Raw genomic sequence first — 20872 nt, 5'->3', positions numbered from 1 at the left:
TGTCTCTGTCAAAAAAAAAAAAAAAAAAAAAAAAGCGGCCTGGCTTGCGGGGGACCCAGGTTCGATTCCCGGCCAGGGCACATAGGAGAAGCGCCCATTTGCTTCTCCACCCCCCCCTCCTTCCTCTCTGTCTCTCTCTTCCCCTCCCGCAGCCGAGGCTCCATTGGAGCAAAGATGGCCCGGGCGCTGGGGATGGCTCCTTGGCCTCTGCCCCAGGCGCTAGAGTGGCTCTGGTCGCGGCAGAGCGATGCCCCGGAGGGGCAGAGCATCGCCCCCTGGTAGGCAGAGCGTCGCCCCTGGTGGGCGTGCCGGGTGGATGCCGGTTGGGTGCATGCGGGAGTCTGTCTGACTATCTCTCCCCGTTTCCAGCTTCAGAAAAATATAAAAAAAAAAAAAAAAAAAAAAAAAGACAACAGCCAACAACACAACAATAGCCGTCTGGTGTGGATGAATCGAAATTATACCTATGCAGCAAAAATATATATATATTTGGTGTGCTGTAGAATCTTTTGTAACTGGTTGATGTGTGCCATGAGGTGAAAAAAGTTGAAAATCCCTGTCTTAGGTTCAAGGAAATCAAACGAGTGGAAATACGTAGGAGCCTAGCTCTCAGGCACGTCTAAACGTGATACAAGTGTTTGCCATCATGGGTACACTTTGTGCGCCATGTGGATGTCCTTCCTGCTGGTTAAACGGGTTTGTATTAGGGTGTGGAAGGAACAGGATATCAGGAGGACACGATGAAGTAGACATTTCTCCTTTGCTGATGGGCCCTGTGTGGATGGAAGGGGGGGCTGGAGGAGCCGGGCAGGCGGCAAGCAGGGCCCCCTTCTGGGTTTCTTCCCCCCTGCCCACGTGGCCCCTGCGGAGTGCGGAGCGGTGGTGCCCGCGTCTGGCCCCAGTCGCTCCCAGTTCTGGCTCACAGCTCCTGCCTGCTGGTGTCAGGGGGTTGGCGGTCCCCAACCCGTCCAATCAGATCTCAGTCGCTGTTTGTCTCTACCGTGGGTCCTCTCCCTCAGCTCTAGAACACTCTTGTGAGTTCTCTTTCATCATTAGTCGTCAACCCCCTCCACAGGTTGGTCACTCTTTATGCATGTCACATTCCCCCATTCGAGTTACTGGGAGGTTCTATTGTTGGCTTGGACCCTGACTGAATCCCTTGTGTTCCTGAAAGAAGTTGGAACGCCTGACGCTCGCTAAGTCGATTTTCAAACATAGGTATCTTCGGAAGCTGATCATCATTAAGATTCACTCTGATGACTCTCAGCTAAATGTCGATACAAAACCGCGCAGCGGCGGAGAGCGTGGCCCGCACGGCATTGGTGCCAAGTCGGTCTCTGCGTAGAAACACTGGTTTTGAACATGTAGCACCAACGGCGGCGGGTCTGTGGTCCCTGACGTATTCATACACGAGCGATCAGGTGACTATCTGTGGACTACTCAAGAGGAGGAAGATCTGAACTGTAAAACGCCCCTGGCGCAAGGACAGACAGCCATCTTCTCTCCCACCTAAGAGTGCGCAGCCAGACGAGGCTGGGCGATGGACCCGGGGGACCTGAGCACATAGGCTGGGGGCGCTCTCTTAACTTTATACACCCAATTCATGGCCCCCGCCCCGGTGTTCTCCAAGCGTCCACACGAGACACATACCGCTCACAAAAATCAGGGGATATTTCCAAAGCGACTAGGAAGCTTTTTAGGAGTATTTTTATCAATCCCCCTCCTAATATTTGTGAGCGGTGTAGTTTCGGATGACGACGTCTTCCTTGGTTTAGACCTGCCAATATCCTGAAAAGCTGGCCTAGTTAACCAGTCTTAGGGGAAACACACACATGATCATCAGCGGGTCATCAAACTTTCTTTGCTTTTGTCCCTGGAGATAATCACAGTTGTCTCCACTCTGACCTGTGACTTCCTCAGTTTCCGTTTCATTCTAAGAACACCGATTCTTAGAAGGGCACTATTCTTATTCACTGTCAATATACCTTTTTCTTTTTTTAACAAAGAGGGAAAGAAAAATTAATTGATGCGATAGGCTTAAAAAAAAAAAAAAAAAGATGACCGAAAACATATAGAACAATGAATATAGAATAGTGAAATAAAGTTCTCTCTCAGTGGGGGAGGAAAAAAAAAAAGCCACATTGCTAAAGTCTTTTAACCTTTCATTTTCTTTTAATTTTCCTAATAGTACATTCTTTAAAAGAAGTTAACAACTTCAATTCCAAATATGCTAAATATTAAATAATGCTAATTGAAAAGCTGTCCGTTTTCGGTAAGCTATTGCCTAATTCCCTGGGGGGAGGGGGAAAGTAGTCTTTAGGATTGAACTGATGCAAAAATCCCTTAGAAAAGCTTCAGTTGTTGCCAGTAAAGAGTCTTCTTAAGGTCACTTTTACTTCTAGGCCATCCCCTTGTTTCCAGTGAGAGAGTTTTCGCTCGGTAATGGCTTGTGGTTCCACAGTGTTTTGTGTATGAAAAGCGTCGACTAAGAGATAAGAACTGAAACCGCTGGGATCGCAGACTCCGCCAGGAAAGAAAAGTCCCAACACCGTCCCATGTCCCCTCATTCTCAGCAAGACAGAGGAAAAGAAAACTCAAGCTCCCCGCGTCCATCTTGACCCTGACGGCCGTGGGACGCGGCGCCCTCAGGTACCCCCACGGGCTCAGTGTGCTTATCAAATGACCTGCAGGTTCTGGGGGGCAGCCAGCCCGGCCGGCCGGCGGGGTCCGCGGACCGCAGCGTCGGCATCGGTGCTGTGGCTGCCGGGGCTCCCGCGGCTGAGGGCTGAGTCGCCGGTGTCCTCCTCTCAGCAGCAGGGACAGGAGCAGCTCCCAGACAGGGACCGAGAAAAGCCTGCAGAAAGGACGCTCGCCACCGCCGGCCGGGTTCCGGGTTCCGTGAGGGGGGCTGGCGCTCACTGCTGGGACAGGAGGGCGCTTCGATTGGCTTTCATCTTCTCCAGGCGCTTCACGAGGTGGCCGTTGCTCACCTCTAGCTCTTCGGTTTTGTCCAGGGCAGAGCGGAGCTGGGAACAGGAGGAGAGAGAGCTTTGAGGCACTGGCTTCCTCCAAACCAAACGGAGTTGCCAAGAGTTCAGTCCTATCGAAAAATTACAGGCCCTGGCCGGTTGGCTCAATGGCAGAGCATCAGCCTGGTGTGTAGAAGTCCTGGGTTTGATTCCTGGTCAGGGAGCACAGGAGAAGCGACCATCTGCTTCTCTACCCTCCTTCTTCTCTCTCTCCCTCTCTTCCCCTCCCACAGCCATGGCCCAAATGGTTTGAGCAAGTTGGCCTGGGCCCTGAGGATGGCTTCATGGCCCTGTCTTAGGTGCTAAAATAGCTCGGTTGCTGAGCAATGGAGCAGTAACCCCAGATGGGCAGACCATTGGCCCCAGATGGGCAGAGCATTAGCTCCATAGAGGGCTTGCTGGGTGGATCCCGGTCAGGGTGCATGTGGGAGTCTGTCTGCCTCTCGGCCTCTTGATTAATTAAAAAAAAAAAAAAAAAAAAAGGAAAATTACAGTTACAATCTGGACCCGCTGAGATTCCCAAACGTACACACACACTCACGTACGTGTGTGAATGCATACATTTCTTAATTCAAAAAGATGCAGGATTCTGGCCTCATGAGCAACCTTCCTCCTCTGAAATAACTCAACTCCAGACACAGAGCAGGCGTGGGCATCCTGACGGTGTCACAAAAGGTGAGTGAGGCTAACAGGCAAATAGGAGCTGTGCTAGGACCCGCTGGAGGAGGTGGTGCCCGCAGCCCCGGTCAGCCAGGGACAAGGCTCCTGCAGGCAGAAACCAAAGCAGGAGTGGGTGAGGCTGGGATGGGGATGCCTGGTGGAGGTGGGGGTGGGGAGGGGCTGGGGCCACAGAGCCTGGAACGGAGTCTGTGGCTCTGCTTCCCACTCAAACCCTCAAAGTTGGAGGTTGGGGTCCTGGGACAGGTTAAGCCCCACTGCCTTGCAAGCCCTCCTTGCAGAAAATTCCAAGTCAGGCCTGGAGTAGTCCTACGCATGAGAACCAGGCCTGACCTCACAAAACATCAAACACACGGAGGGGACAACCCTTCCGGAGTCAGCAGAGGCAACGCACCGCAGAATCCGACTCCCAAGAAGCCTGAGCGAGTTTCAGCCGTCTGGCATGTGAATGGAATGGCGGTGCGTGCAGTCTTTAAAGAAGAAGGACACAGTTCAGGAGGACAGCGTGCGTGACCTCACAACCAGAAACTGCCAGGAGTGAGGGCACTTAAAAAAAATAAATCAGGAGGAGGCGAACTGGGAGGTCTGTGCAAGAAACACACACATTGGACAACAGAGAGCGGTAAGGAGACAGGAGCCAGGTCAGGCAGCTGGCTCGTGGGTCAACGTGCAGGTTGCAAGGCAAAGGTCTGGTCTCCTCGGACCAGAGTCCCAGAGGGAAAGTGGAGAGACCAGGGATCGGGAATGATGTGCAGAGATCACGGTTCAAAAATATTTCCCCATACCGAGGGAAAGAGCAAAGACCTCATGGAACCCAGACACGCAGCACACCTCACGCAGAATAAATGACACGAAACCCACACGTAACACATCCGAGAGAAACTGCGGGAAATCAAAGGCGGAGAGCACCGTGGCCGAGAGCCCTGTCCTGTCTGACAGGAGCCCTCCACAATGTGGGTGCAGCCCTGTGGGGCTCCGTCCTGAGGGATCAATGAGTAACCAGTGTCTGAGGCCCCCCCCCCCACCTCGCAGGGCATCCCCTCCCTCTGCTCCCCTGGCTAGAACACTGGGGGGGGGGGTGCCCATTCTTTCCCCAGGAACAGTTACCTCTCTTTGGAGTTTCCGTTTTTCGGCCTTCAGCTCATCTTCTATTCTTTCTGCATTTTCGGCCGCGGATTTATAACGTGATACTTGACTCTCTAACCTTATTATCTGAAAAGAAGGAAAAACCATCTCTCTAAACGAACCGGCCTGTTTTCTTTTCTTCAGATGCTTTCTTACATCTGAGTTCGAAGGGTGGGATTTAATCACATGGGAGAGGGACACTACCCCAAGAATCACGACCGTGCCCTTCCGACTATTCATTCCGTACGTTCTGGCCAAGCAGGAGCTTTGTGTATAGTTTAGAGCACCCCGGAAACGACCCCCTAGGAGGGACGTCTTTCCTCTCTGGCCCTCGTCCAAAAGTGTGCTTGCCACGGGGCTGACACCCTGCCGCCATCTCCGGCCTTTACCGCACGAGTCCAGTGGAAAACAGGCCGGTCCGAGCAGAACGGGGCTGGGAAGGCAAAGACTCTCCCCCTAGGACCTCTGCTCCCCTGCAGTCTCTCCCAGGGGTGGGGCGGGGCCGAGGGAGAGGAGGAAACCACGGAGCTCAGACAGCGGGGGAAGGAGGAGGCTGAGGGTGGTATCCACGGAGGCTTCCCTTCTGCTGTTCTTTGTCCAGATAAAAACTCTGGAAAGTTCCACCCATGCGTACCCACCACGGAGTGTGTGTGTGTGTGGGGGGGAGAGTACCTACTATTACCTCTCTTTTGGGTTAGGACACAGTTTTCCCCAAATCCACCCAGCAAGTTAAGAGGCCTGAGCGTCCCACACCCAGGAACCAGAGAGAACGTCTCAGCTGGCAGAGAGCAGACCCAGGCGGGAGGGACTTCCCGCCGGGAGTGATTTTTAATGAAATAATCATTTCAAGAATTATTTTTACAGGAAAAAAAAAACAAAAAACAACACCTTCCTGGTCACATTGCTACTTCTACAACTAATCTTTTTTTTTTTTTTTTTTTTTAATTTTAAAACAAAGGGTCAGTATCGATGACGCAGCCCAAATCCCAAGAATGACCTTTCTTTCCCTATGTTCTCTCTTGGTAGCAAAGACATGGAGGGCCCTTTCTGGTTCTAAAAATCTCGGCTGCTTTTTGTCCTCGGAAAACTCAGGGGCGAGTTCCGGCGAACGCAGTTCCAGCGGGAGTGGCCGGGCGGCTGCCCTGCGCCGGCTCGAGCGCGCGCGCACACGTACGTTTTGTTCTAGCGCAGTGATCTCCTGCTCGGACTTTGCGAGTTTAAATTTGAGGTCGCTGATCTGCCTGTTGGCATCCCCTGAAGGTGGAAAGAGAAGGAAAATGTGTTAAGCTCCTGGGCTTTCACAACGTGGAAGCAAGAGTTACTGGGAACGAAACCCTGACTTGACGATCGTCTAGTCAACCTGAAAGTCCCAGCCTGTGGCTCCCCCCAGCCCCGGCCGCCCCCCCTGAGCTGAGCCAGGAGGGCGCTCTCTCCATGTGCCCAGGACACGAAAGTGCCCAGGACAGAGAGAGCACCTGTGAGCAAAGGAGACAGAGAACTGATGGAGGTGTGGGGTGAGGGGGCGAGAGACTGAGCCCGATTTTATTCCCTTAAGCCTCTTTCTACATTCCTGGCGTAGAAAAAGACCTTCCGATTTTTCCATACAGCTGGCAGGTCAAAAGGGGGCTGTACCCAGCGCAGGGAACGTGGTTTCTCGTAGTGCCTCTTAGGGGGGGGCATCTCTGTGCATGACTTGGGGCACCTGTTCTGTTTCTTAGGCTCACACAGATACATCCTTGCCTGGCCCACCTGCCCACCCTGTTCTAGCTTACAGAGAAACGTCTTCACGCTTCTGTAGTCAAGGGCTTCGGTGGGGGTGGGGGGCACGTGGGGCACACCGGGCTTTCCTTGCTGTGACTGTCCCCCCCCCCACCACCACCACACAGGCACACAAAATGCACACGCGTCACAGCGGGGACTCCCACACGAGGGTTGCCATTTACTTTGAAGATCCATTACATGCACGTCTGTCCCGTTTTCTAAGACACCATCCTCGAGGCGCAGGGCATCGGGCTTGCTAGTCGTCTGCCTTTCTCCCAGCTGCCCTCTGAGTTTCTTAATCTGGAAATACCCACCGAGAAAGGGCGTTAGTTCCTCCATGCCGAACGCGGCCACAAGGTTGAGCTTAGAGCCTATCGCGGAGGAGAAGGAAGCAGCGTGTAAGGGAGAAGACGCCCCCTTGCAAGTTCTGTCCTGTGTCTCTAGTGTGCCAGAGAGACAGGGGGTTACATAGTTACACCCGAGAGAAATGCAGAAAAAGGCTACAGTCCACCGGGGAGGCAGGGAGTCCTTCCCTTTTCATAACGAAACCAACACAAATAAATAAACTACCTTCTGCCAGTTAGAGCTCCTCTCGGACAAATAAAATCAATTATATTTACGCTATCAGGCCATGGATTATTTTGTAACTCTGGGTCAACAGTTATGATTCTAAGGTTGAAATTCCTCTGGACTTTCAACCGGAAGAGGATTTTTTGTAACATAGTTCAAGTGGTTGTCTAAGAGTTAGCACTTCAGAGCGCTGTTAACCTCTGCTTTATTCGCTAAGGAGCCAAGGAAGGGCCCCCTGGAGCCTTCCAGGCACAGAAGTGTTATGACTGAGTCCCCACGTGAACTGGGAGCTTCTTCACGGAGCCCGACCCAGCTGCGGGCTCACCACCTAACGGGAGCTTCCCTAGACTCTCCTCTCTCATTGGAACCGCCATTAACAGCCACGCCTATAGGATATGCTGGCGTTCAGGGGAGTCTGCCAACCCTTGTCCTGGTCACTTCTAATTTCTGCAGGTTCGGTGGGAGTCCCCACACACAGGTACAGTGGAGCAGAGCCCCTCCCCCCACCCCACCAGCACAGAGAAGCCATCCGTGCACGCTGCTTTAAGAAAACCACCACAGAATCGCCACGGATACAGGCTATTCACCGATCCAAGGAGCCTCAAGAGACACCCCCCTCCAGAGTGAGTAGGAGCACTTCACGCAATTTTGAGAGAAGCCGTCAGTGGAATTGTAGAACGTGAGGCTGATCCGTTTGAAGATGAGGGGAAATGAGAGAAATTCAGTGCCCTGAGAAAGTGACCGTGGAATGATGGGACAGCTGTCCCACATGTAAAAGACCTCGGAGGATAACTGCTTCCCATTTTCCCGGGAGCGAGATAAACCGCGGTGAAAACAACCCCGATCCGTGCTAACAGAGACATATACCTGTGGGGAAGGGGTGCTGACCACTGAGAGGTTACAAAACGGGTTTTCCTGGACCCATGGGGTCTGGATGGACTCGGCCATACCCTCCTGGTCAATCTTAGGCTTTCTATGAAAATACGCATGTTAGGTAGCCATGCACGTGGAGCCTACCCAATTCAGGACGTGGCCCTGGGACTTCGAGAGCCCCTCTCTCAAGCTCCTACGGCTTCAGACGGATAAAAGGGTCAAGACCGGGCTGGTCTGTTCGTTACTTGTTGGCATGACACCTCAGGTAGGGGTTCTGGCAGAGCAAGAAGGAAGGATGGGGAGGTCCCTGGTCCCGGGTGCCCCGGCCGAGGACTCGTAAAGCAACGAAAAGATGGTTACCTGTTCCAGTAAGCATTCCCGTTCATCAACAAGCTTTTTCAACCTAATGTCTGGAGAGAGCAGAAAGACAGCGGTTTAGGGAATTCTGGGGACTTGCACCTTCCAGCCGTCGGCTGGAAAGGGGACGTGCGCACGGAGGTCAGTGGAACGGAGGGTGAAGGGGTTATGCACGTACCACGGCGAATGAGGCCACACACGGGGCGGGGGGCAGGCGGAGGCGGGCAGCCTCCCAGCACATGCTTGTCTGTCTCGTCAGGGGCAGCGTCCGGCTGCATGCAAACGGGCTAGTCTTCTAGCTGGGGTTAGCATGCAAGGGCTCTGGGACCAAACCACACTGCAACAGAAGAGCTCACAGGCTGCACGGTTCAACATGGTTAGCAAGGTGACAGACACACGGGGCGTGACCACGACACGACGCGCTGCTGGCATCCCGGTCCGCCGGCACCTGCCACGTGGGCGCCCCGGCGGCCTTCCTCTCAGGGGCTCACCAGCATTGGTGCGTCGGCTCTACCACTGCCAGTCACAGCTTGCTGACTACCCACGGGCTAACCCACGTGCCCAACGCTTTTATTGTTTTGAGGAAGAACGCAGGAATAATTAGGCTTTCTGTCCTCCCTCCCACCCCCAGGACGTCAGGATGCATGTACACCAGTGTGTTGAGACAGCTCCCTGATCTCTCTCCCTGAAGGGGCGTCAAGGAATGCAATCCCTAGTATGGGGTGGGGGGGCATGCCTGCAGAGAGTGTAGGGGTCTGGGCCAAATCCTACACCAGCTTAAAGAAGAGCCAGGATGGGATGGAGATGGCGAGGCTCCCTCACTCGGCGCCAGGCATGGCCACCAACTCTCCCGTCTGCGGAGCCCTGCCGGTGGCACAGTTATCACGTCCGTCTGAGGACCCGAGCTTCAGCACAGTTACAGCGACCTTCAGAAGGCCTCGCCGCCTGGCCCCAGGGCTGTGCCCCTCTCTGGTCACTGCAATGCTTTCCTGGGTCTGAACTCAGACCTCAGAACCAGCCTGGAGTGCCGGACCCAAGGGTCCTCTTCCCACGGGACCAGCGTTCTCAGGCCGCCCGGCTTCAGGTCAGCCATGTGAAATGGAAACGATTTATATCAAGTGCACCTTGGTTTTCATTTTTAAAAAGGCATATGTCCACCTTCTAATCCACATGACACGCTCATTCTCAAATGGCTTTTCCCAACACCTTAAGTTGTTATTTTGGAAGATACAGGAACAAACTAAACGGAACCAGAAAATGTTAAGTAACAGGTAAATTCATGACCTTTTTGAGTTCCATTCTAGTTGACATACCGTCAAATGGCTTCTGACGGATGATCCACGCTTCCCTTTCTATAAACCTACCCAACGTGGAAAAATATGTATTTTTTGTTATTATAAACCCACATCTTTTATTCAAGATCACATTTCATCTTATTTTATGTGTTTTCTATCCCTATGTACAAAACCACAGGCACCCTAAAAAATGCTGACTATATCAGAAAGCGGTCTTGAAGCTCATAAATGTACCGGACAATTATTATTTATTAGGAGACGGTTCTTTTTTTTCTCCTGTTTACAGAACCCCAGAGGTCTGTACAGATGGGGGCTGTCTCCACCAGCCCCCACCCCCGGCTTCCTGTCTCGAAAAATGCTGTCTTCGATGTAAGTGGAGTCGTGGAAAAAGTGCAAGGGGAAGAGTTTTTCTCTTGAAAAGACACAGTTTTCCCTCCGTATGATCCCCACACTGAAATGAACAGCGCATCTGAACACACACACACACACACACACACACACACACACACACTACCCTCCTTTCCTTCTGGAGTCTGGACGTTGGGAACCAATCTCAGTGTGGCATTCCTTTGCTTTGATGGCCATGGTGGCATTCTGGGTAAGGCGCTCTCCCTGGGGCAGGAGAAGTCTATTGACAGAACACGGGAGCCCCCAAACTGTCTAACCTCCCCCCAGATGGAGCATTCCAGGGTCCTGGCGACAGTGGGGATATATACGTTGAGGTCACTAACTGGAAGTCCGAACGTTACAAAAAGCGGTCAGTGCAACGCCTCTCCTTCCTAAAACCTCTCGGAGCCTTTCCTACTTCCCAGCCTTCACGTTATCGCAAAACCTCCACTTACAATTCTGATCTCGGTAGCCTTTCCCTGTTCTCTACACACACCCGCAAGGCTACTTACTCAACTGTACTTTTGGAAGAAGATTGACATTCTATGGACAGTAGCCACATTCTGGTGTGGGGCTGAGAGATGTCCCAGCTTTCGGGTTTAAGGGAGCGTGGTTAGTGCTGTCCCCTGCTTGGCGCTATGGTGAAACCTCGCGGTCTCGGTCCCCCTGGGGACGTGCTGGACAGGTCACCTTTGGATTCTTTTCTGAGTCTGAATCTCTTGACACTGAAATCTTTCCAGATGGCTTGGTAGAGACCTCTGTGCCTTCCTACACCTAACACACCGAAGGCAACCCTTTCTTGGTCATTTATTAGGGGCCTCCATTGTGACTATCCATCGCTGTGCGGAGCTAGCTATCACGTCACCTCAGGCTCGGAGCAGGGTCACCACTGCTCACAATAAGGACTCTGAGATGACCGAGAGAAACGGTCCGGTTGTTCAGAACCCTTCCTTTCTCCCGGGCTCACGTCCTGATTCTCAGCTGTCCTCCCGCTTGATGCTGGGGTCCTACCTGCTTGTTCACGGGCACAGCGCCTGCTACTATATGAAATGATCGGAAATGTGTCCCCATGAAACGAATGAGTGACCTGGGGAGACTGCTGGCTGGCTGGCTCAAGGGATGTGACGTAGACGGTCATGCCCTAAGTGTGCCGTTGACCAGCACGGGGAAGAAAGGACATAACATGGATTAAGGAGCTCAATGTTCAGTGAGTTTGGCCCCAGAGGCCTTTGGGAGTAAGGCTGTTTCCCGGAGGGCATTCCGGTGTGAAGGTGGCTTTGCCGAAGTGAAGAGATGTCGGCTAAAACTCTTTAAACTCCTCTGTAGCCCTTGGACGTGACTGCCCAGCAAACCTCTCTTTCTATTCACACAGTACACGCGGGCAGGGTCCAGCAGTCCTATGACCTCCCACTCAGGACACCCCCACAGAAAGCCGAGGCCTCTCTGCCGTTCTCACTGCACTCTTCAAGGCAGAATAAGTCCTGGCACAAAGAATGGAGATATTTCTGCCTTGGGGCTCCTCCCTGGAGCACCACAGCTCCTGGGCCGGGCCCAGGGGAAGAGCTCTTGGGTCCTCCCCTGAGGGTCCAACACCAGCCCCGGTCTAGATGCTGGGAGGGAGGTCCGACCTTAACGGACTAAGCGCGCTAGGCGTGAGTCCCTCACAGAAGCCCGCGGGGGAATCAGAGACTCGGACGTGGACGCTACCTTCCCGGTGGAATTACGTACAACAGGAGTCGCGGACAGCATCTAAGTAGCCAAAGACAGGACCCACAAGCTTGTAAAACTAGAAAACGTCTTTATTTCAATTTCATGATAACACATTTGCCTCAGATTTTATTGAGGTTTTGGTCTTTTTTTGTTGTTGTTGTACTCAATTATAGCTTGTAACAGGAATATGAATTCACACACGCGCATAGTGTCGACAGCATTCATCATGTTTGTTCCCTTCTGATTTTAATCTTTTACAGTGGCTTTTAAATTTAACTTTACAATTACTTTTTTAAAATGCTTCTTTATATAGGAAATATATACTTTGTTCAGGAAAACCAAAATAAAAATTTTCCAATAAGGCTCTACTGAGAAACAATAAATGCAAATAGTTATACCAAAAATACCGAAAGTGATTTAAACTATTTAAAACATCCTGTTATAGCCTAACTAGCAGTCTGCACAAGAACAGAACCGCTGTCTATTGCTCTTCTGAATAATGATTAGACAAACAGAAAGGCCAGTAATTTTTAGGTTAAAAAAATAAATTTTGGAAATAATCCCCCCCCCCCTCAATATCATGTAGGAAACACAATTTCAACATACATCTCTTCCAGGAAAAAATAAATTTTATTTTAAAAATATTTGTATAAAGTGACTTTGGCACATAATTGATTTGAAGAGAAGTCAAAATCAAGAAATAAACTCAGGTGTTGTGAAGAACGAGGTCCAAAGTATTGGTTGAGATAAAATTCTTCTGTGAGATAAAGACACAGGATGTGAAGATGTCCATTATCCGTTATCCCTAAAAAATGATGACTTATTGTCCGAAAGTGCAAACCTGATCCCTCACTGACTTACATGCTGTTTGGCCATTTCTCGCCTTTCTAAAATAAAATACCATACAGGTTATAATGTCCACACATCAAAAGCGAATATGAAAGGGCGAGTTTTTGAACGAGACAAGTTATTTTAAATATCAATGATACTCACGAGGGAGGAAGCTCAGAATGCTCTTTGGTCACTTTGATTAGATGCTGATCTGTTTGGTCCAGAACGTCCACATTCCTATCCCGGAATGCTCTTCGTGAGAACTTACACTGCTAACAGATGTATTTTTTTTTTTTCTTTCTCTTTCTCTCTAATCTGAGTGCTCACCTAACTAAAACATGAATGTACAAGTAACAGTCTATAATTTACAGTCGGAGATAACCTGGTGGTTGACTGTCACACGCGCATCTGTCTCCGTGTAGAACGTGTCGCGGCTCTCCCCAGCGGAGGTCACCGGCCAGCGAGCCACGGGTGGACTTACTGGGTGCGGTCCTGGGCGTGCGTGTCTCTCGCTCCGCCCGGCCCTACGACAGGGTGCAGTCCTCTTTGCTTTTGTCCTTGTCACCGCCGCCCCCCTTCTCTCCTTGGCTCTCAGCATGGGCGTCCCCCAGCGCCCCGGCGGGTGCCAAGGCATCGTGTTCTAGACTGCCGCTCTCGACAGCCTTCCTGGCTCCCGGACTTGGATCTTCCGACGTCGCACGGCTCCCTGGACCTTCTGTCTGAGGGGCAGCGTGGGTGTCCCCGGAGGGACTTGCGTTTGGGAGCGGGGCGCTGACGGACACGTCTTCAGTCTCAGGAGGAGCGCTTGGCGCAGCGGCGCTGGTGCCTTGGGCATCGTCGGCATCGTCTTGTGCGACTCCTTCCTCCACTCCGTCAGCATGGGCGCTGCTGCCCGATGCCCGAGCCGTGTCGCCCTCTGACGGCGCCGGCTCGCCATCAGCTACTCCTTTCCCCGCCTCGCTGTTCACCTCGCCCTCTTCTTGGACTTCCCCGCCCCGCCCCACGGGAGGGTCTTCTGGAGAGCCGGGGCTGCCGCTGCTTCCCACCACCGCGCTCCGGTCTGGAGTTCCCGTGCCCTCCTTTTGCGCCCCTCCGCCGGACGATGTGTCGTCGGTGAATTTCACCTGCCCTTCCTCCTCAACACCACCTGGATCTGAGCTCTGAACCGTTAACTCCTTCTTGACGTCCTTCAGGGCTTCTGTGGGGGCGGGTGACTTCTTCTTCTTGTTTTTCTTCTTCTTGGTTTTTGTCTTCTTCTGGGGGGACGCCGGTCCCTCTCCATGCTGGTCGGCCTTTTCTTCAGGGGGTTCTGGTACCTCTAGGGGTTCGCCCTCGGCATCTGCCGCCGCCAGACCTGTGGCTTCCTGAGCACTGTTTTCGGCTGCCGGGGAAGAGGGACCGGGCCCGACTTCCGTCTGGGCTGGTTTCTCCTTCCTGAGTCCCCGCCCCTCCTCTTCCTCCTCATCGTCCTCCTCCCCTACTTCTGTGCTCTGGACCGGGACCTCCCCGGGCTCGGCCGCCTCCTGGCTGGTGAGCTCCTTCTCGAAACCACGTCCCGTACTCGGGTCCAACTCTTTGGGGACATCGGCCACACATTTATCATGACTGACTGTGTCATCGCTGTCCCTTGGAGGACTTGAGGCCACTGTACCCTCTTGCTCCCCGAAGCCATTTAACCCTGCCGCCACCACCGCGCCCGGGGAGCCGCTCACCGCTTCCACGTCGGGTGTTTGCAAAGGAGCAGATTCCTGATGGGGTCTTGTGCTCACCTCACCCAGACTGGTTTTAAAACCCTGCTTTTCTTGTTCCTGGTTTTCTACAGATCCTTCACTTTGGTTCTGGATCTCCAAGGCATTCCCGCTGCCTGGCCCAGTCACAGGACCCGGGGTCCCCCTACTTAGTTCCCTGAAACATTTGGACTGCTCTAGGGAAGCCCCGGTGCTAGCGTCTGGGGCGCTGACGCCCTCACTGGACCCAACCTGCTCTGTCTGCTCAAGGGAGGCCGTGCTCGCCAGACCCTGGCTCTGGACGTGTTCCTCCTTCGTCGCACTGGCTAGTGTTGCTAGGGAGGGGGCGCTGTCTTCAGAGGCTCTCTGGTCCTCGGCATTTTCACCCGGGGGCGAGACCTCTGTGTCCGCACAGTCCTTTACGGGGTCCTCTTTGCGCGGTTCCTGCTCAGTGTTCTGCAAGATTTCTCTTTCCCTCACATTCTCCACCACTTCCTTTTTCACCTCCACTTGAGTGATGGCTTTTCCTAAAAGACCATTGAGAAAATTGAAGGGACCTCATGATGTGGTGACCCCTCAAGATACATTGCAATGAACACACAAGTTCTCATTCCCACCCAGCCCCATTCCGAGAGACAGGGAGCAAGAAGGAGGGAGGGAGAGAGAGAAAGAGAGTCAGCAAAGAGTCACCCGGAAGAGAAGCCGCTGCCAGCTCCGTGCCGCAAAGCAGCCAACCGCAGCCGCCAACAGCCATGGGCCAAGGCCGCGGCCACTGTCTCAAGGCCAGCGGCTCCTGGCGCCATCGTGTGTGTGTGTGTGTGTGTGTGTGTGTGTGTGTGCGCGCGCGCGCGCGTGTGCTGTGTGAACTGATTTTCAAAGTTGACGTGAGGTTTTAACAACTAGCAGGAGCTCTGGGTCAGGCAGCTGAACAATCCACGCTGAGGGGTTGAAGGAGGGACCTCAGGTCTGTGTACCCTGGTCTCACTCCCAAATGCACACCTGGACAGCTCACATGTTTCCAACTATCAGAAACTGCACTGTGTGCCACACGGCCCCTCCAAGTGGCCTTCAGATCATCTTTAAATGACACCCTGAATCTTAAGAAACTCAGCCTCGAGGTCAGTCCAAGGAAAACGCTTTGCCATAACTCATTTAAGGGACAAAGAAATGCCCCTCCCCCACCTGACCACTGTCTCCTGAGAAAGTGACCTGTGCCTTAAATACTTTCTCGCTCTATTCCCTAACAGAACAGGGCAGGGGGAGTTTCAGAGGGAGGCAACTCCTTAAATCAGGACGACCACTTAACTAAATAACAAACGATTCCTCAATTAAAAAGCGATGAATTAACAAACAAGTCACTCCTTTGGAATGAAGTTCCATCTAGGATTCTTCACACAAACAAAACCGCAGCGTATAAGATACCATGGTCACTGAAGGTCAGAGCTGGACAACTTCACCCACCCGGTGGTGGGTGCACGGACCCCAGGGAAAAGGGGGGAAAGGAGGGATTTTTATTTATAGTTGTGCTTCACCCTTCAAAAATTTCTACGAGTGCGTGATTTATCACGTATATCTTATATTAATGAAGTATTATAGCTATATAAATTAAAAATAAACATACCTAAGGGAAGTCCCCACCTTTCTTCACTGATAGTATTAAAAAAAAACATTTGGAGACCAGTTACAAAACTGGCATTTCTGGTTCTTCAGGAGTTTGTTTTGCAACGATTATCAAAGACAGACAAAATGTATATTTGAACGAGAGCAGCGTGATCCAATTCCCAGCGGCTCGGCTAGCTAACACAGAGCTATGATGGACGTCAACCACCTGTCTCCTTTCAGCTGCTCTGACGTGATTAAAAGAGCTGTATGTCCCTCCTGTGGGCATTAAGATGGAAGTAAGCCCTGAGGGTTCTCCGTTTCCATAAATGAAAAGGAATAAGAGGACAGCTTCCCAATGGAAAGTCACAGCCTGACCTCACTTTAAAGCATGGACACACTGATGACCAGGGACGGGAGGTCTCATCTGCGGTGGCAGCTTCTGGTGGCATACCAGATCCTAGAGGTATATGCCCAGGCCAGATAGCATGGCAAATAACAATCGGTGCGTCTTCCCCCTGTCCCTGCAATCTACGGGAATCCCCAATTTATATTCTTTCAGAAGCAAAAAAAAAAAAAAAAAAGTGACATGCAAAGACACATCACCTCTGACCACGGGGCAGGCATATGCAGACTCTCGCTGGGGAAGGACCCCCCTCGCCCTGGCCATCCTCGCCACGAGGGCCGCCTGTCCCTCAGGTGCTGCACGGGGAACGGCAGCCAGGGCGGATGGACTCTGCCGGGACCTCCACCTGCTGCCCATGGGCCCTGCGTTCCCTCAGAGTGCTGTGCAGGGTGTGGCACACTGGCTGGCCAAGGGGGTCGACTCACTTAACTCACAGCCCCTGCGATTCTGGTCTTTTGACCAGAATTCTGCGATGGAGCGAAGCTAGAAAGCCATCCTGGGCCCAGGGCCCAGGGGAACCAAACAGTCCTGTCCAAACTGTCACTCGATTCTGAGACTCCCTGTCTTGCACCCACAGTCTCACTGGGGAGGCTCGAGAAGCAAGGGTGACGTGTCCCCGGCCGTCGGTGGTGAGCACTGATCAGAGAGGCACGCCAGACAACACGCGGTGGTGATGGAGATGGTGGGGGGGTCACACCGTGTGGCAAGGAGATGCCATGATGAGACAGGACAAATGGCATGCTGCGTGACTGTTAATGGGTCAGTGACGGTGACTGCAGCTCTAACAGAGCGTGGAGGGTGGGTCAGTGCTGACCGCTGAGGTGACAGAGCCAGAGGCCGGCAGGGACTTACCGAGGGTCCCATCCCCGGTTGTCTTGAGAGCGTTCAATTCTTCCTTCGTCATCTTGGTGGGACCTTGGTGTCCGACATTATTGAGGGTGTCTGACATCTCGCCGTTGGTAGCTATTTCTGAATTGAGGATTATCCCGTGTTTCTGGGGATGAAACAAGGCTCATCGTCATGCTTCCTGGAGGGGTGTTAGGGCTAAACTCTCTGTGAGTAATAATGATTTAAAAAGAAGCTGTTCTTGTTCCCCCTACAGGGTCGAGAAGAGCTAGGCACCACCCTCATGAGTGTTCTACCGACACACACACATCACAGACAGCCGGGACCTCTCCTGCCAGGGCTGGCCCTTCTCCAGGACCCCCTCTGTGTCCTCAGGGGCTGGGGACCAGGCGCTTTCAGCAGGGACCCTTTGTAACTGGGGGTGATGCCTGCAGGCTGCCCCCAACGGGAAGCAACAAGCAAGTCATGGTCAAGTGACCTTGACTTTGAAAACCCTGGTTGCATTCCTTTACGCGGGAGAGATACAGAGAGAGAGAGAGAAAAAGAGAAAGACATAGATAGGTACCTGTTCTGAAAGGAACAGAAGCAATTTACGTTAAAGAAGGAATGAAGGGGCAGCTAGAATGTTTGGGGAATTCAAAAGACATATGAGTCACGCCCCGCTCCGTCATGAAACACGGGGGAAGGCCGCTGCACCCCACGACTCCAGCGTCCCCACCGGAGCATGAACGGCTCGCTCGCTCACTCACCCGCTCACTCCCTGTCCTCTGCTGCCCCACTCCTCTCTTGTGCTGGGAGGGATCCCCAACACTGCACTCACAGCCCTGGGGGGAGCGGTCTGCCGAACCTGAACTCTAAGCTTGTTCCCTCTGGTTCACAGCTCTGGTCCCAGCTCTCCGTATAAGCAGGTCACACAAATTCCTGTATACAGGCATTTGCTCACGGCTGTGCCGTGTCTCAACACTGTGTCCTCCGGTGCTCACCGCCCACCCAGAGCTCTGCCCACCCCCCTCCACCGCTGGTCTCCAGGCAGCAGCTGAAGACCCCTTGACACGGCCCGGCCCGGACGGAACATGACTTTCCCACAACCCGGTGGATCTCCACCTGTAAGTAGCACGGGCCTCCCCCGCACTGTCGTTCGGCTAGAAAAGTCCTCACAGCTGAGCTTTTAATAGAGCAAACATATGCATCCTCGAACTGTGAGGAATGTCCTGGAGAACTTGTTAACGTATGGAAAAAAACCACCTGAGACTGTATAGAAAGAAATTCTTGGACATCAGCGCTGATTGGGGGCGGGGCTCAATGGACAAGAAATGCTGAGATGGTGGGTTCAACGCCCCAGTCAGGGCCTAGCGGGGAAGCCATCAATGAGTGCACCACCGAAGGGAACTAAGTGAAACGAGTTGATGCTTCTCTCTCTCTCTCTCTCTCTCACCCTTCCCCCTACGCTCCTGTTCTTCCTCTTTCTCAAATCAATGGGAAAAAAATTTTCAGATGTTTAGAAGCTCAGATGCTTCTGAGCATCTGAAGGCGACGGACGGTCCCCACGAGACCTGGACTTCCTTCACACGTCTCTTCGGCCTCAGTTAACCCTAGATTTGAATTTATGAACGAAACGGAAAAAAAAAGGAGGTAAGGCCCAGTGCACGCGCGCACACTCGTGCCCGAGGACCCTAGGAATTCGCCGCGGACTCCGGGGTTTTCCTCTTTCAAAGGCTCTTCGGCTTCCTACCTTTAACTCCTCTTTCAGCATGACCACTTCTTCTCTAAGGTCATCCCGCTCGCTCCTGATGGAGTCAAAGAACTCCTTCTGCCTCTCTAGGGCCTGGGCGTGCAGCAGAGCAAAGGGAGAGAAGGTTTGCAGAGGTGAGCAGGGGCCCCCGGGGCAGAGGAACGCAGGCGGAGACGCCTACCATGCAAAGCGCCGACCGGTCAGGCATTGGATAGCTTACGCTTCAAGATAACAGAGGACATGCAAGTGACAAACGCTTCTTCAGTGTGTGGCCGCCAAGAAATGCTACTGCCCACGCTCCGTGGAGGACAGCAGCTGCAGGCACCGGAAGGTGTGTCCGAGGCTTCGTGTTCTAGCCTGGTGTGGGTTCCACAGCCGTGTGGACAGAGGCCTCACACCCGTTTAAATGAGGGGTGAATACAGAATGGGGAGCAATGCCAAAGAATGCCCCCGGTCATCCACACCTCTTTTAGCGACTAGACTACTTTTTTTTACACAGATTCTCAGCGACTGTTGGAACACCTCAAACAGGGAGGGGGTCCGAAAGCAAACACACACATGCACACGCACACACGCATGCATGCACATGCACATGCATGGAATCTCTGGTGAGCGGGGGTGAGCATTTCGGAGTGAAGACCAGGGCGGCTGCCCTGCTCTGAGGATCAGGCAAGCGTCAGAGCCGTGTGGCAGGGGGCACTGCGTCCAGGACACCACGACCATGAAGCATAGCGACTGCTGTAAAGGGGGTCCCTTTCTTCTTCCTCATCACTCTGAGGGGGGTGGAGTGGGGCGTGGGCTGCCTCTTCTGTTCTCGGGGAGGGAGAGGACCGGAGGGTTCTCTGGGGACATGTCAAGCTGGGGTCACGTGGGGCACAGCACTTGCCACCGTGTGGCTTCCTCGAGCCCCTTGAGAAAAAGCCCAGGTGAGACGGGCAGGGACACCCACACACAGGGCAGCTGCCGGAGTGCCTCCCCCATGGTGTGTCTCCAGCAGGCCCTGGCCCCCCACACACAGGGCTGGGGGAGAGCCCGGCTCCTGCTGACAGAGACTCTCCATGTTGGAAGCCCACTTATAATTCCACTAAGTGACCATCAGCGAGGGGAAGTTCGCATACCCGCCGCGCTACCGACTTGGCATCACGCGGGGAGGGGCAGGGTGGGGGCTGCATGCACACTCGTCCAAGCCAACCACAGATTCTAGAAGCAACGCGTTTGCTACGCGGACGGTCCATCTGAACAGCTGTGCAAAGACTTGAGGGTCCTACCCCTATCTTTTTGTCTTTCCACTCTATGGTCTCCTGAAGGTCAGAAATCTCCCTGATACAACTCGCCTGTTTCTGCTGCAGCTGTCGGATTTCCTGAGGGACAGGAACAGGTAGAAAGAGAGCAGACAGAGGGTTAGACAGGAGGAGAGCCCAGTGCAGATGTGTGGAGAGTGCCCAAGCCAGAGCTGGAGCCGTAGTCGGAGCCCAGGTCGGAGCTGGAGCTGGAGCCTGAGCCCAAGCCGGAGCCGGAGCCCAGGACAGAGCTGGAGCCCAAGCTGGAACCAGAGCCTAGGTTAGAGCTCAGTCCAGAGTAGGAGCCGGAGCAGGAGCCAGCACATGCTGGGAGGCAAAAGCTCCTTCACTCCCTCCTCCCCAGCTCCTGCCCCCTCCTCCCCGGCTCCTGCCCCCTCCTCCCCGGCTCCCGCCCCCTCCTCCCCGGCTCCTGCTCCCTCCTCCCCGGCTCCTGCCCCTTCCTCCCCGGCTCCTGCTCCCTCCTCCCCGGCTCCTTCGCTTCCTTCCTCCCCGGCTCCTTCGCTCCCCCCCCCCCCCGGCTCCCGCTCCCTCCTCCCCGGCTCCTGCTCCCTCCTCCCCGGCTCCCGTTCCCTCCTCCCCGGCTCCTTCGCTCCTTCCTCCCCGGCTCCTGCTCCCTCCTCCCCGGCTCCTGCCCCTCCTCCCCGG

The 20872-nt window shown here is 53.5% G+C and overlaps 1 protein-coding gene across 49 annotated transcripts in view; it reads right to left on the bottom strand.

Moving 5' to 3' along the window:
- Positions 1-2163: 2163 nt before the first annotated feature.
- The window catches only part of LRRFIP1 (LRR binding FLII interacting protein 1), a 141564-nt gene continuing 122855 nt past the window's right edge, over positions 2164-20872 (bottom strand). For 39 of the 49 annotated variants that reach the window (XM_066346152.1, XM_066346158.1, XM_066346155.1 and 36 more), the window contains 4 exons: positions 20195-20287; positions 18927-19019; positions 17201-17342; positions 11854-14870 (listed from right to left, as the gene is read on the bottom strand). In XM_066346152.1, the coding sequence (XP_066202249.1) occupies positions 13141-14870; positions 17201-17342; positions 18927-19019; positions 20195-20287 (2058 nt within the window). In that variant the 3' untranslated portion in view covers positions 11854-13140. Of the gene's footprint in view, positions 3027-4814; positions 4920-6006; positions 6087-6775; positions 6894-8396; positions 8447-11853; positions 14871-17200; positions 17343-18926; positions 19020-20194; positions 20288-20872 lie in introns of those variants that run through there. The other 10 variants (XM_066346170.1, XM_066346178.1, XM_066346198.1 and 7 more) reach the window with 3 other exon arrangements.

Source organism: Saccopteryx leptura, chromosome 7 (genome assembly GCF_036850995.1).
Source record: "Saccopteryx leptura isolate mSacLep1 chromosome 7, mSacLep1_pri_phased_curated, whole genome shotgun sequence".
In the NCBI taxonomy this organism is placed as follows: domain Eukaryota; kingdom Metazoa; phylum Chordata; class Mammalia; order Chiroptera; family Emballonuridae; genus Saccopteryx; species Saccopteryx leptura.
Note: the sequence above shows the minus strand (reverse complement) of the source record. Positions and strands in the feature narration are given on the sequence as shown.